Source organism: Ochotona curzoniae, unplaced genomic scaffold (assembly GCF_017591425.1).
Source record: "Ochotona curzoniae isolate NIBS_2020 unplaced genomic scaffold, NIBS_Ocur_1.0 contig_475, whole genome shotgun sequence".
NCBI lineage: Eukaryota > Metazoa > Chordata > Mammalia > Lagomorpha > Ochotonidae > Ochotona > Ochotona curzoniae.
In genome coordinates, this window is record NW_024466376.1 from 35693 (window position 1) to 52460 (window position 16768).

Below are 16768 nucleotides of genomic sequence, written 5' to 3' on the forward strand. Positions count from 1 at the left end.
TATTGTTTACCCAATACTATGTCATTCAACTAATTCCATAATGTTGTATATTGATACTGAGGTCTTGTTGGGGCTTTTAACTGAGTGGATCTTTACTCTGTTAGCCCTACCTTCAGACCAGAGGAGGTCTCCCCAAGAGGCCACTGAACTTATCTGGACAATAAGACGCTGAACTTTATGCTAGGCATGTGTTTGCAAGGAATGAATCTCAACTGAACTTGAACTATGGTTATGCAACAAGGTGGAGGAATCCACCATGGGGGGAGGGGTATGGGAGGGGAGGGGGGAATCCCCAGCGCCTATAAAACTGCACCACAATGTAAACAACAATAAAATTAAAAAAAAAATCTCTGAAGCAGTTATACATAAGTGACTTTAAGAATTTATCTGAATTGAAGCTGTGTCTTCCCCCAATGCTGCACAGGTCATTGTAAATCTAGCCTAAGGATCAAAAGAATGTATTCGGAAGCCAGGCTGACCACCAACTAATGGGTCAGAGACTTGTTAACTATGGAATTATGGGCCAATTAATCCACTATGCTGAATTACAGTTGCTTAATTAAAATAAAAACTAACTATGATAACCTATCCTTTTCAAAACTACTATTATCACTATGAGAAATCACTACTGTTAACCACATTAAACAATATGCAACTCCAGACTACAACAATCAATAAATAATGAATTTTTCATCTCTGCTTTCCTTTGTGATACAGGCTCAAAATATTCTGAAAACTGTGGTAGCGAGTTCTCATTAGGGTTCATTATGGAAACCATAACACTTAAGTGTACAAACACATTATGGTGCCTGCTCTGGGAAACAGTGACATGGACATTCCATAATCTAAGAAAAAGGTGCTACCCAACACAAAAATTTTTTTGCATAAACATCTAAGAAAGAAAATTGATTTTTACAACATCATATGAACTTGACAGCTAATTTCCAGGAAATAGTATTTTCTAGCAGGAAAGACAAGAATTTCAAATGACAATAGGCTAAGATGTGGGATCCATGTGAGATATATTTTTTTTTATCATCTTATTTATCAGGAAAGAGATTTTCTATCCACTGTTTCACCCCCAAATGTCTGTCACAGTGTGGGCTGAACTCAATGCATCTCCCACACGGATGGCAGAGATACAGGACTTGAATCTTCATGCTGCTTCCTTGGCTGCTCACAAGCAGGAATGTGGTGCTGGGACTCAGACTCAGCACTCCTGCCTGGGATGCGGCCGTTCCAGGAGGCATCTTAGCCTCTGCGCCAAATATCAACTTCAGGACGATTTGTTTGTTATTTTGGCAAATAAACCTTCAGAATGCTTTTGAGTTGATTCTCAGTAATTTCTTTTCAGCATAAAATTAAAAGCAATTTATCCAAGTTATTGAGAAGAATTTGGGTTTCCTTCTTGTGCTTTTCTGTTTGTGTATTTCAAGTTTCACCCATCAGCAACTTCATTTTTTGACAATCTGCCTAGTTTGTTCCAGTCAATATCCATTTCAGTTATATCATCTTTTTGTATTAATACGAAATACAACCAGTATCAAGTTCCAAATTCTTACGTGTTATTTGGAGGCTTCTAAATTTAATATTAAGTTCCATCATTTGTGTTTTCAGTAAGCAGCAAATGATTACTTTGTGCAACATTGATAGCACATTTTGAATTCCATAACGGTAACTAATGTTCTCACAAGAGACAAACGGTAGAGGTAACAAAGAATTGTAAAACCCTGTCATGCCTATTTTGTTTATGTAAAGTAGATAAACACACAAGCAGCTGACACAGAGCCACCTGAGCCCCAGCATCCCCAGTCACAGAATTATCCCTGGCCGGGTTAGCACCCAGCCCTGCAATACCCTCCGGGGCTAGCAGTCCCCATTACCAGGTCTGGTCTCCATGGTTCCTGCCTCTCGTCCTGATCTTCGGGAGCTGTTGTTCTGTTCCTTCATCCCCCTCGTTGGCTGCTGCAGATGGTTTCCTGATATCCTCCTCTGGGAAGCAATCCCCGCAGGGTGATTTCACCCCACTCGCCATTCTTGCCTCCGATGACATTCAAGAGACACTCGCACTTAAAATGAAGAAAAGAACGTTTATGGCGAGGCTACCGGCGTTTCTCCCACCCTGGAGAGCCCAAGGTCAGCCCAGCAGATGAGCCAGAGGTCTCACCTGGATGTCCCAACTGAAATGCCAGGCCACACCCAGCATTCCCACAATCTAGCCTCACAATGACTGTTGCCAAGCAACTCCCTTAACGAATGCGCCCTCCTGTGCCTCTAGAGGGCGCATGCGCAAGTCAAGCCAATGGTCAGGAATAAGGAGTGCTTCTTTTTAGGGCTCACCCATGTTTTACGTGAAAGCACAAGCTTTTTATTGTTCAGCAGCAAGCCACTATAGGGTATGGATCTATACCTAGGTCATGTCAGCTGAGTGGAAAGCTGCTACTTTGTGTTTCTCTAGGGCCGAGTGCTGGGATGGGCTATGCAGGAAACAGGGCTTATGGGCAAGTGAGGGCTGAGCTGTATGCGTCAGGCTTTTCCAGGCTGCATGTTGTTGCTTTTGTAAAGATTCTTTTTTCTTTTAAATTTTAATGGCATAATTACAGAAAAGGAGAGAAAAAATGGCGATGGTTAGATCAATCTCCCATCCAGGTCTTTCATGTATGTATTGGAGCCCAAGTACTCTGCCCATCTTTGCTTTCCTTCCCAAGCATGCTAGCAGGGAGCTGGACTGTAGCTTCCAGCAAGGGTGTTCGCAGCCTTGATCAACAATCTCTTCTTAAAATGGGACTGGTTTAATGCTGTTTTCCCAGGGTTGCAGGAAGGTGACTGGAGTAAGGTAAATACCAACTCCCTTATCCTACACTGCTCATGGCCTCTGCTGTCCCTTGGTGATCCAGGCTGCCCTTGTTGCTGGCAGGTCCTGACATAGTACATGTTAGGAGGCTGAGAAGGCTGGGAGAGAATCCCAGTGGTTGGCCTGAAGACATAGTTGGCCCTCCTCTGCCTCTGTTAGGATGACAGGCACTGTTCCTTGACTCCAAAAGGAGCTCCTTTGTCTTTAAGTCTCACCTGCTGGGACAGCTGCAGGTTTAGGCTTTCCCAGCCCTTGAAGGTGTGGGAGGTCTTCCTGCATCTATGCAGCCCAAACCACACTTGTACAGCTGTGCAGTGTGTGCTCATCTCCCTCACCTGAAAACCAGGCCTGCAATGACAGAGATCCTTGCTTCCATGATCACCCTGGCTATACAGCCAGCCAGGTATGTGACACTTCCATGGTTGTTCCATGGTGTGGTATCAGATCTGTGAGCCCAGATCAATTCAGTTTGTATTTTGTTTTAAACAGCTTACAGTTAGCATCTCTCTTTGTTCACCTAATCTAATGATATCTCTACTTTCCTTTAAGCAGTTGTGATTGCATTCAGGGATGTATTGGCAGACTTACTAGCTCTTAACATACTTAATTACTAAGGTCTTTAAAGATTTGTTTATCTAAAAGACAGAGAAAGATAGAGAATTTTTCACAATCATTGCAAATCACAAAAGGTCACAATAGCAGGGCCAGGCCACATTGAAGTCAAGAGCTGAGACCTCCTTCCCGGCCTCCCATGTAGATGTCAGAGCCCAGACACTTGAACCATCACTTGCTACCATCTTAAGTGAATTAGCATGGAGCTGGATGAGGAGTGAAGTAGCTGGGGCTCAATTATAGCTCCCACACGGGATGCTAGCATCACAGTGAGGTGACATAATCCACCCACACTGCCATCACACATCTTCTGAGATTCTTTGCCTGTGTAAATGGCTGCCCCTGCATGTGAACTGCACTCACTCATTTGCCTCCTGTGAATAGGGGTGACGAGAATAGTACTCAGAATTAGGGGAATTAAAAAAAATAACTGTGGCTTTCCTTTGTTCTCACTCTCTGGTTGATTGGTTTTTGGGAAAGTTAAAAGTCCCATTAGCTCCTTCTGAGGAGCCCCACATGACAAGGTACTGCATCTCATCTCTGGCTGATGACTGCCAAAAGCTGGGACCCTTCGACCAAAGACCTGTGAGGAAAATGAGTCACACTGAGTGCAATGTGAGTAGACTTGGAGGACAATGTTCCCACAGTTGAGATGGTAGGTTTGGATGATCCCGTGAATGTGGGCTTCAGAGAGACCTTGTGGCAGAAGGCTTAGCCACATTTGGATTTTTGACCCACTGAAGCAGCTGTGAGACAGTATTACCATATTAAGTTTCTAGCCATTTTTTTTTACATTTAAAAGCTTTAGGAAAGATAAAATCTGAATTTTTCATTTTTTTGCAGCTGAAATGAAAACATGAATATTTCATGCATATTTCCTTGTAACCTCTCTAGGGTGAAACAATCTACAGATGTTAAAGATTATATAGAACATTAACCCTCATGAAAATCTCAGAACACAGGAATAGCTTCAAAGTACTATTTATTGTGGCTCTTTTTACAGTAAGTAAATGTTTAGCAGATGTAAACTATTCAATATTTGCCACCAAGTATCAGTAAACATAGTATTCGCTAGCATATTACTTCCAAGTTAAAATAACAAAAATAAACACCAATAACTATAATTCTTTTTTTTAAAAAAAGATTTATTTATTTGTTGGAAAGTCAGATATACAGAGAGGAGGAGAGACAGAGAGGAAGATCTTCCGTCCGATGATTCACTCCCCAAGTGAACGCAAAGGCCAATGCTGGGCCAATTTGAAGCCAGGATCCAGGAGCTGCTTCCAGGTACCCACATGGGTGCAGGGTCCCAAAGCCATAGGCTGTCCTAGACTGCTTTCCCAGGCCACAAGAAGGGAGCTGGATGGGAAGTGGATCTGCTGGGATTAGAACCGTTACCCCTATGGGATCTTGGGGCATTCAAGGCGAGGACTTCAGCTGCTAGGCTGGGCCACTATAATGCTTTTTAACAACGTTATAAAACACCACATTAAGGTATAAATTCTTTGGATTTAACAATTCTTTAAAAACTGCTACCATCAATCCTCCCCTGCCAGCACATGATTAAAAAGCCCTGAGAGCAAACAGAGCACATAACAACTCCGAAAAGGTCAGCCCCAATGAAATGTCATTGTTGACTTTACAAGAATAGGGATTTGAAAAACAGTTCAACAAGGATGAGGCCATCCAGTGGATGTGGGAAAAGTGTAGGAAATCTGCCCCGTTTTCTACTCTGTATGCTGCCTTTTATATTTGGTGGGAGGCCCCTCACGGACAAACAAAGACTGAACTGAGGAAACCATTAGTGCTCTGGGATCTAACCCTTGCAGTCTTCAGTATATTTGGTGCTGTTTGAACTGTGCATCTATGGTGTATATTCTAGTGACCAAAGGTTGAATGCTGTTAGTTCCTGGTCAGAGTTCAGTCAGTTTTTACAATGGACCTGTCATCAAATTCTGGACTTACATATTTGTCCCAAGCAAAGCAGCAGAACTAGGAGATACACTCCATTATTCTGAGGAAGCAGAAGCTGATCTTCTTGCGCTGTTTTCATGACATCACTGTGCTCCTATGCTCCTGGTACTCCTACAAAGACGTGATTGCCGGTGACAGCTGCTCTGTGGGCATGAACAATGATGCACATGCTGCAATGTGCTGGCTATGCCTTGTGGGCTGAGGGTTTCTGAGTTTTTCAGGAGTTTTCTGTGTTCATCACCTTGTCCAAGATCACTCAGATGCTGATGGGCTATCATTAACTACCTGGTCTTCCACTGGGTGAAGCAGATCAATACTCATGCAACTCAACTCCCTTGTGCTCTTCTGCCATTTGGTCTTTGAGGCTTATATCGACAAAATGTGGAAAACAAGCAAAGCTGAATAGTGTTCGGCATGGTGGAGGAAGCCATAGCTTGGGTCACCCAAATAATAACCAAACAAGAAAATTTCACAAGGAATCACACATGGTGCAGCTACAAACAAAACAAAACACATGGGCAAACACATACCCCAGGCAGCTGAGTGATGACTGGACTGAGTCCAACAAGTTTATCATCCTTTTTGTGTGAGGACTTGCTGAGTGCATCATCATTTCCACACACAGCTGCCAGACAGTCCCATCCCCTCAGTCTGCAGAACCAATGAGGACTCACGAGGGAGCATGGGGGGTGAAACAAAAGGGTGCTCACAGTAAAGGAAAACAATAATAAAAATGTATGTCCTAGGTGTCCTGGCTCTCTAAGGATGGAATGCCTTTAAGAAACTATGAGCACGGGCCCGGCGCGGTGGCGCAAGTGGTTAAGTCCTCGCCTTGCAACCCCGGGATCCCATATGGGCGCCGGTTCTAATCCCGGCAGCCCCGCTTCCCTTCCAGCTCCCTGCTTGTGGCCTGGAAAGCAGCAGAGGACGGCCCAAAGCTTTGGGACCCTGCACCCGTGCGGGAGACCCGGAAGAGGCTCCTGGCTTCGGATCGGCATAGTATCGGCCCGTTGCGCTCACTTGGGGAGTGAATCATCGGACGGAAGATCTTCCTCTCTCTCTCCTCTCTCTGTATATCCGCCTTTCCAATGAAAAAAATAATAAAAATAAATCTTTAAAAAAAAAAAGAAACTATGAGCACACAGACACAGAATCTGTTCTCTGTTTCTACATCAAAGTGGAACCCATAGGAAAGAGACACATGGAAGAGACATAGGGCACAGATCTAGAACAGCAATACTGTGGTAGTCAGCTAAGCCTTGCTCAGAAAGGCTAGCAGGCACAGCCCCTGTGAGAAAAGATGTCTTAATCCTTTTTTGTTTGTTTTACTTTTCAACAGAACAACAACAACAACAACAAACAGTATTTCTCCCCTAATTGCATAGCCTCATGCTGGGGAGTTTGGCAGAACTATACAGGACACACTTTTTTTTTTTTCCTTTTCCAAGGTTCTGATTGGAACAATGAGAACCAGGCAGCCTGGGAACTACTTGGTTCCGGGGTACATCTGACAGAGGATGTGATTTCTACTCTCATGTGAGGTAGGAAGCCTTATCCTGAGTTCAGCTTCCCCAGACAAAAGAATCAAATCACTCTCCTCCCACTTCCCTCTTAGGTGGAAGAGAAAGGGGAAAAGTTGATGGGAAGAGAAGCAAGCTGGATGTCAACGCCATAAACAACACATGCCCCTCCCTCTTTGATGTCACATATACTCATTGCTTTCCAAACGAAACCCTGTGCACAGTCCATGTGTTCTATTGTTGTATGTGTGAATTTCAAAAGGAAAATCTACTAGACTTTTCCTGATGTAGGGTGAGCACTGTGTTTCTGCTTCAGCTGCACTTACTCTCGAAGTGATGTAAGATGTTTAAAGTGCCCTCTGCTGGCCGAGTGGAGATACTTCAACAAACGTGCTTCATAGCAAATCAGCCTGAAACCATTGAAGGCCAAGGGCCGAGGCCTCTCAGTCAAAGTTTAGATGCTATGACACACTTCACAATCTTGGCCAAATCTGAAAACATTCGTCCTGCTTCAAGTCAGTTTCAGATTTTTTAAAAGGGACCTTTCCTTCCGGAGCTCAGAAGATCAATTTTTCAAGAGCATGTTCTTGAAACAAACAACAACAACAAAAAGATGAATAATATCGGTATTATTTCGGTCCCTTAGAAGCTAAATAAATGTGTTCCTCATATTACAAAGAAGCAAGTATGTTAAGTTGTTCAACATGATATACTAGTATTCTATTTGGTTGAGTAGCTTAATGATTTGGCAAACTAGTTGAAAATATTAGGTGCTATTGTGCAGCATGGATTACACAAACACAGAAACCTATGTGCACACAGTTGTTGGGTACACTGAACTTCAAAGCCCAAATAAATAGAAACACATTTTCTGGCTAATAGGAAAACTGCAGTTTATCTTTCTTCCTTTATTTTATCATATACAATAAAAGGGACTTTTTCAAATTATTTTTAAATTTGTTTTGCTTTAATTGTGCTGCTCCTGTTTTTCTGTCAGAGGTGGTAAGGGCATTCTCAGCCTCTTGTTCATGTGAGGAACTTACAAAAAAAAGTTTTATCCCATTCTATAAAAAACAAATAACAGCAAAACTGATATAAACTCTTCAGTGTGAGATTATGTGTAAGTTCTATTTCACAAAAATACAGTGTAAAAAGGCATTCACCAGGCCTGCCACAATCATCCTCCCTCAAGTGCAAAAATCCGTATAGGCAAGAGTCTATGTCCCAGTTGCTCCACTTCTGAGCCAGTTCTGTGTCTGTGGCCTGGGAAAGTAGCTGCGGATGGCCCAAAGCCTTGAGACCTGCATCCACCTGCAAGACTTGAAAGAAGCTCCAGGCTCTGGATTACAGATTAGTTCAACTGCAGCAGTTGTGGTCATTTTTGGAGTGAACCGGTGGATGGAAGATCATTCTCTTTGTCTCTTCTTCTCCCTGTGACTCTGCCTTTCCAATAAAAACAAATACATCTTTAAAAAGATAAGAAGAAAAATAATAAGATGGCATTCATCCCATTCCGCATTAGATTCCTTCAGCAGTGACATTAAGAAGAGTCAGTGAAGTTCATGTCTATGCTTTTTTGTTCTTTAAACATTCATAACGATACCTTGCCTGAGACCTGGAATATTTTTTTCAACCTTAAAGATAGCAGCTCTCAGTGCCTGAGGTGCACACAAATTTGCTTATTCTGGCTCATTAAACACAGGATGCATGATTGCATTGTGAGGAATAAAAAACATAGAAGAGGTCTCAGTTTCATTCTTAATCTCTCTCATTGCCATTCTCATTCAAAAGCCAAATACAGAAGAAAAGGTAGGGCTAAAGTGCAAAGGCATCTTTATTCACCGCAGTGTTTCTTTTCCTTTTTGGTGTGATAAAGGCAACAGTGCATCAATTATACACTGAATTCCAAGAAATACAATGATATATCTGTTTCCTAGCAATGAGTAAACTGAAGCCCTTTCCAAGTCTGCAATCATCCGCTTTGTTTAGAGTGTGAATGACCACAGTCTTGCTCTGCACTTTGAATTGATGCACTAGCGTTTTTAATTCCTTCCAGAGCTCAGGTTGCTTTCTAATAGTCTCAATACCTTTTGTATTTAATGGAACCTAACAAAATTTCAGGTGCATCCAGATGCAAAGTGTGCCTTCTGAAGATAAGCAGAGTGGCTGGGGCCAAACCATGTGCTCTTTCCCTCCATTGCTTTCCTTCTTCTGCATGCACATCCTGCAGGAAGTCAGGCCCTGAATGTCTCCTCCCTTGCCCACCATCTCACCTCTGGGAAGATTTCAAGGGCTGGAGTGGTAAAAATGGAACAAAGATTGCATCCAGGCATAGTCCCTTCTCTGAGAGGTCATGTTCTGGGGGCTTCTACTGGCCATGCAAAAAAAAAAATAAATAAACTGCTCTCTTTGCAAGGTTTCCATGGACGCTAATTGGTTTGCTTCATCAGTGCCTGCTGCCTGGGGAGGTTTATTACTAGGAGACAGGTAAAGGAGCTCTAAGGTCAGACTCACATATCAGGAGATGTCTTGTGTAGTCATCAAGATTATCCTAGAGGCCAACACTGGACCATATTTGGCCATGGGGAACCAATGAACTTTGTTTCAGTTATTCATTCATCAGAACATTTGAAAAATATAGAAAAGGCAATTACAAATATTTCCTGGGTCACAAAGTTCTCTGAGAATTAAAAAAAACACAGTTCCTTGGTGTTCATAAGAGCTTGCTTGTGTGTGTGTGTGTGTGTGTGTGTGTGTGTGTGTGTGTGCAGAGCTCAGTGAGCATGGAGATAGCCCCTGGTCAATTTCATGGACATTTTTTCTTCCTCATCAAGGACATCTTGAAAATGATGTTTTGATCCATTCAGTATTTATCAATCTTCAATTTATTTATAATTATGAAACAACTGCTATGTGCCAGGGAGAAAATCTTTCATTGTTAGATCTTGAGTCAGTCCTAAAGACATAAGTGACCTGAAAGCATCTTTTCAGTAAATGACACAGTTATCCTGGCATTTGAGTCCTAGTCTCTTCTTCCCTGGGTAAAGCCTGGACTGAAAGATTAGTGATCCTTTTTATTCCCTCGTTCTCATGCACATGATCATGTGAAAGGAGCCATTGCCAGGACATCAACTCCTCCTGAGGCACAAAGGTCTTTTCAGGGCATTGACTTATTTCAGAAAGCCTAAGTCCTGAGTTTCTAGAAAAATTTTCTAAAACAAACAGCTGTGATTTTCAAGGTTGTAGGATACAAAATAAATACATAAAAATCAGTAAGTTTACTTCTATCTAAAACTGAACAAGGCTCAGCGCGATAGCGTAGTGGTTAAAGTGCTTGCCTTGAATGCACCAGGATCCCAAATGGGCACTGATTCAAATCCTGGCAGCCCCACTTGTCATCCAGCTCCCTGCTTGTGGAATGGGAAAGCAGTTGAGGATGGCTCAAGGCTTTGGGACCCTGCACCCATGTGGGAGACCCAGAGGAGGCTCCTGGCTTCAGATTGGTTCAGCTACATCCATTGCGGCTGCTTGAGGAGTGAACCAACAGATGGAAGATCTTCCTCTCTGTCTCTCCTCCTCTCTGTACATCTGCCTTTTCAATAAAAATAAATATACATTTTTAAAAGTTTAAAAATAAAATAAAAATGAACAAATGGAAATTTATATATACATTAGGATAGAAATATAAATTACTTACAGATTATATTGCCTTCCCATAGCTGCTGCAGTAAAATGACATCACTTAGAATCTTAACACATACAATCCACCAAAATTAAATCATGAGGCAATTAATAATCTAACAGACATGTAATGTGGACTGAAATTGAACAGGTAATAAAAGCTGCCCCCCAACCAAGAAAAGCCCTGAACCAGAGGCCTTCACTGCAGAATTATACCAATTTTTCAAAAAGAATTTCCCCAATGCTCCACAAGCTATTCCAAACAATAGAAAAGGAGGCAGTTCTTCCAAACCCTTTCTATAAAACTAATATCACCTTTTTACCTCAGCCAGATAAAGATGCAAAAGGAAAAGAGAACTATAGACCAATAGGCCTGCAGAGGGCATCTAGTACCATGGATTACAGAACAAATTGGACAGATCTTCTGGACAAGTATCTGGACAGATTGAGACTCTAAGGTGAACTATGTTAACTAATAATAGACCTTGGAAGGATTTCCTCAACCTTGAAGCAATGGAATCAGCAGCATCTCATAACTATCAAAACTACTTAAGCGGTATTCTCGGAGCATGCTTAACACTGGGAATCCTAAGATGACACAAGGCATCTTTCCCCCATCCCTGGGTACAGATACAGTTGGCTTGCTAGGAGTGGCCCTGTGCCCTTCTCTTTCCACTTTCTGCAAATACCTAAAGAAAAAAGAAGACTAGAGGCAGTGAGGAAAACAATAGATAACATGAATGAGAAATACAATAGAGAAAATAATCAGTAAAAAACACATTTTAGGGATGAAAACTGTAATCAATAAAATAAAAAATTCCACGGGAGACCACCAGAGCAGAAAAGGTGAAGCAGAGGGAAAAATCACTTTGGGGAGCAGTTCTGTGGCATTGTAATTTAAGCCACTCTCCACAGTGTCTGCATTCCTTAACACTTGTCAACCTAGGTATGGTCCCAATACATGACCGTACACATTACAGTGGGATAGGGTATATGCTGGGCTGGGCTAGACTGTAACCTTCACCAGCTGAAACTGGGGGTGGGCTGGCCCGAGCCAGGCTATAGCACCTACTAACAAATGCCAAGGTGAGGCAGGCTATCCCAGACTGGGCCACAGAGCCCAACTACTAGGAACTACAGAGGGAGGGGATAAAGCTGGTAGGGGGGATGCAGAGGGCCTCCCTGCTGGAACATCTCTCCCACTGGAGAGCATGAGCTTGGATGAGGGCAGACCAGACCGAACAGGGAGGGCTATAACATCTGTGGGTCCCCTGTGCGCCAAATCAGGGAAGAGCAAGGTTTCATTGTCCCTACTAGTACAAACATAAAGCAGAATGGGTGAGGCTTGGTTGGGCTTTGCGGCAGCATCAGATAGCAGAAGCTGGCATCAGTGGTTAATCTGTCAAGTTAAACTACAGAACCACTCAGTAAGTGCATGATCCAGGAGTGGGCCCAGCAGGGAAATAATGGGCACCTCCTTCTTGAGTTACCACTCCCAATGGAGAGCATGAAAACTAGGACTTGGGGCAGACAAGGCTGGACAGAACAGCACCCACCAGCATGTGTGTGGGCTGGATAGTGGGCTGGTTGGGTTGAACTAGGCTTCAATGCCCATTGATATGTATGAGAGCTGAACGGGATGTGGGACAGACTGGACTAGTCTACTGCACCTACCAGCAGGCACAGGAACCAGGAGAAGGGGCAGGCCTGGTGGAGGTTTTTATGGGTTGCTCTGACTAGGCTGCAGCTCCCACTGGTTTATGTGAGGATCGAACGTATGCTGGGCAGAATCGGGCTGGACTGCAACACCCATTTGTTCCTGTGGAAGGCAGGGCTAGAAACCAAAGAAACCCAGCAATTGCAGCCACCAGCTGATTGGGGGCAATGGTCTGTGCCAGACCTTGAACTGGTAAGTACACACAAGAATCTGATCTGGGATCACCTCAGACAAAGTTTCTTTGGGGATCTCCCTAATCGAACTGCTGGACTCAGAACCCTAACCATGAAGAGAAGTGCAGTCTGTCATGGAGTGCAAGTGCCAGAACCAAGCCTCCTCAGAGGCTCAGATGGAGCAGTGGACAGCATAACCAGGTGCGCATGGAGGATATGGCAGTTCATTGAAATCTGCAAAGGATAACTGGATAACAACAGAGCACATAACAAATCAATCAACTACCACAGCCATATGTTGGCAGTGAAAAACCTGGGCAAACAGAGTCTCTAAGGTGGACTATGTCAAGCAGTGGATTCTGCAGCAACTTCATCATGCTTGGAATGGCTAGATTAGCAGCAATTCATAACTGTTGAACTGTCAAAACCACTTGAGCAAGACTCTCAGAACATGCCCCACATCAGGGTGGGAGACTGGGTGGGGCTTCTCCCTTTATCTCCCCCTTTGCCCCAGATACAGGGAAAAATGTGGAAATAATAGTCTTACCCACTTTCCTGTAGCCCATGACCCTATGTGCCCTAATTAACTATGTAAAGATTGTCAAAAATAAAGAAAAAAAATGAGAAAAAAAAAAAAAAAACAAAACAAAACTGATGGCCTGAGTCCTGGCTGCTCCACTTCCAATTCAACTGCCTGCTAATACACCCAGGGAAACAGCAGAGGATGGCTCAAGTATTTGGGCCCTTGTACCAACGTGGGAGACCTAGAAGTTCTTGCTTCTTTATTACTTTCTGGCCTATCCCCAGACATTGAAACCATTTGGATAGTAAAAGAGATGATGGAAGACCTCTTTTCCCCTCCCTCCATAACTCTGCCTTTCAAATAAATAAAACAGAAATATGTATTAAAAAAACATGGAATTTCTACTATGAAAGAAAGACTTTGAAAATAACTCAGACAAAAATAAAAAACTAAAAATAATGATGAACACTTGCATGAGCAATACCATTAAATAAATAGTTATATTGGACAGGCAACTGCCTTTGTACCAGTGCAGGCAAGATCATTGGGGCCTGGAGGTGTGGGCATGTAGGAGGCTTGTGCCATCAGGGACATGTTGGGGGTTTGGAGGTTCACACTCAAGCAGGCAGAGTGAGTCTGGGGATTTCGCCACATGCTTGGTCCCAGATGGGGTGTGGGAAGAGGAGTGGAGAGCCCTAGTGTCATGGTGGAACAGGCTAGGGAAACTTTGAATGTACTTAGATCTTGGATGTGCAGAGGGGTAGGATCACAGGCCAGCACGTGTGTCAGGAGCTTGGGACCTTATTGCGCAGGCAGAGCTCTAGCCAGCAAGCCACTTCATCAGAATACTGGGCTTAGGAAGGCTGGGCTGGGGAACCTATGTGCTCCCAAGTAGAGGAATTGTGGATTGCTCAGGGAAAGGGGTAAGGGAATGTGTGAGAAGGGGGACCACTGAGGGGAGAGGAATGACTTCTGAGGGACTTTCATTGAGAGGCCTCTGTGCTTGCATGTAAACAAGGACGCTGAGACCAATCAGTTTCAAAGAGGCAATTGGAGAACCATCCTGGGTCAGACCAATGCACCCAACAATGTGGGAGAGCTGAGTTGGGCTAGTTAGCATGGACCATCACTGACTACTGCTCACCAGCGCAAACTAAAGCTAGGTATGGGGGCCTAACTGGCAGGTCTAGATCACAGTACCCACCAGTGAGTGTCATAATGGGACCAGTAATATTAGGCTGGACTAGGATACTAACAAGCATGCAAGAAAACCAGGTTCTGGGGGCAGATTCTGTGGGGGGTATATAGGCTCATCCCTTTGGATCTGCCATACCAGCTGGTTTGCTCAAGAGCAGGGTAAAGAAAAGGGCTGAGCTACGCATGACCATGGAACTCTCTAATACTCATGGTACTGGGGTTGGGAACAGACTAAGCTGGTTCAGGCTGTAGCACCTGCAGCTGCACCCAAGAATAGGGTATAGACAGGCAGGGCCACAATGCACCAGTTCATGCATAAGAGAGAGGGGGGGAGACTATGCCAGGTGAGGGCCTAGAACGTGCTGGCACATGTGATATCTGGGTCTGGGAGTGAGACTGGTGGTGGTAACTTGGGAAACTCCCCTGGTGGGCCATCCTCCCAGTGAGAAGCATGTGATTCACAGGCTTGGATATTGGTCAGGCTGAGCAAGGCAGTACTACTCATTGGCAAGTGTCTAGGTTGCTTGTTTGGGGGCTGGGGTGAGTGGGCCAGGCAGGGAAAACCCAAACCAGAAGTGGGATAAGTGTAGGACAGACTGGGCTAGGTCTCTGCACCCGCTGAAAAAATGTGAGAGCTGTGTCTGAGTGTGTACCAGGCATGTCTATGCTGTAGCATGCAAGACCAAGAACCAGAATGGGTGTGGACCAGTCAGGGAAGCCACTGTTATTGCCAGGAAAGGAGGTGGACCAAGTCATCTTGTGCCAGGGACATACCAGTATGAGCAAAGTCTGCAACTAGGACAAAACCTGATAGAGGAGATTGAGAAACTCTTCTATCAGAACACAGTCCATGCAAGTAAATGTAAGAACCAAGGCTGGGAGCAACCCAGACAAGACCAAGTTATAACACCTGCCGACATACATGGGGCAGGCCAGGCTGAGCCAGTTCATAGCATCCACTGGCAGATCTGAGAACCAGGACAGTATGCATGACAGGCTAGTTTGGGCTACAACACCAGCCAGTTAACATTAGGGCCGGGACTAGGGTCTGTCCAGGATTCCCCAGCTAAAGTACCTACCAGCATGAGCTGGAATGGGGGGCAGACTATGCTGAGCCAGGCAACACCCTAGAGCAAATGTTGAGGTGAGGAGGGCTATGCCAGTCTGGACCACAACTCCCATCAGAACACAAAAGTTCTGAGATGGTGGGAGGAGCTGAGCTTGTCAGGGACTGCAAGGACTCCCCTGTTAGGCCACTGCTCTTGCTAGTAAGCATGAGAACTGAAACAGAGGCAGACCAGGTTAGGCAAGGCTACAGCACCTGTTGGCCCACACGTGAATTGGGCTGGAGGAGAGCCAGGCTAGGCTAAGCAACTGTATCCACTGGTATGCATGCATAAGACAGAGAAACTGCAGGCTGGTTGGGCTTTGCTGCATCATCAGCTGCCAGTGCTGGGACTGGGAGCAAGTCTTGCTAAGCTAGACTACAAAACCACCTGGAAAATGAAAGATCTGAGACATGGAGTGGACCTTGCAGGAAAATTATGGACTCTTCCCTGATGAGCTGAAGCTCCCACTGGTGAGCATGAGAATCAGGACTTGGGGAGGGCCTGGCTAGAAATGATATAGCACCTGCTGGAATGAGTGTGGGCTGTATAATGGGGTAGGTTGGTCTGAACTAGGCTCCAATACCCATTGATGCGTACAAGAGCTGAATGGGATGTGGGAAAGACCAGACCAGTCTGCTATACACACTGGCAAGCAGAGGAACCAGGGCAGCGGGGGTTGGAGGTGGGTCTGGTGGGTTTTTGGGAGTTGCTCTTCTGGGGCTGCAGTTCCCATGGTGTACATGAGTGGCAAGTGTGTGGTGGGCAGGGTTGGACTGGGCTATAGCATCCATTGTTTTGAGTAAGAGATGGGTCCAGAGACAGAAATGACCAAGCAATTGCAACTACCAGTGCATGCATAGGCTGATGAGGATGAGACATACTAAGCCAGACCCCATTCTGCCAAGCACCCACAAGGATCTAGACTGTGACCATTCAGACAGAATCTCTTTAGCAACCACCCCTCCTCCCCCAACTGAACCACTGGACTCGAAACTCAACCGTGGGGTGAACGGCAGGATCTGTGGTCTGACAAGAGCATGCATTTGTCAGAACTGGGCCTCTTCAGTTGCTAGGATACAGCAGTGAACAGCATATCCAGATGTCACAGAAGATATGGCAGTTCACTGGGGCCTGCAGAGTACATCTACCACCATAGCAGAGGATGGAGGGCAGAACAAATTAGATAACTACCCAGCCAAGCACTGATAGCGTATATCTGGATGTATGAAGATTCTAAGGTGGACTATGTCAGCCAGTGGACCTGGAAAGATTTCCATATCCTTGGAGCAATTAAATCAACAGCATTTCAGAACTATTGAAACCACTTAAGCAGAAACCTCAGCACATGCTCCACACTGTGGACCCCAGGATGACGTCAAGTGTCTGTTTCCCATTCATGTATACCGGA

The 16768-nt window shown here is 44.6% G+C and overlaps 1 protein-coding gene and 1 pseudogene across 1 annotated transcript in view; one reads left to right on the forward strand and one right to left on the reverse strand.

Moving 5' to 3' along the window:
* Window positions 1–2035, reverse strand: part of LOC121161221 (ankyrin repeat domain-containing protein 26-like) — a gene marked incomplete at its 3' end in the record, with an annotated part of 36098 nt that extends 34063 nt beyond the window's left edge. Inside the window, exon 1 of the mRNA XM_040987523.1 lies at window positions 1884–2035. Coding sequence (XP_040843457.1) covers window positions 1884–2035 — 152 coding nt within the window. The remainder of the gene's footprint in view (window positions 1–1883) is intronic.
* A 3055-nt stretch (window positions 2036–5090) lies between these two features.
* LOC121161217 lies at window positions 5091–5846 on the forward strand (annotated as a pseudogene).
* Window positions 5847–16768: the final 10922 nt, after the last annotated feature.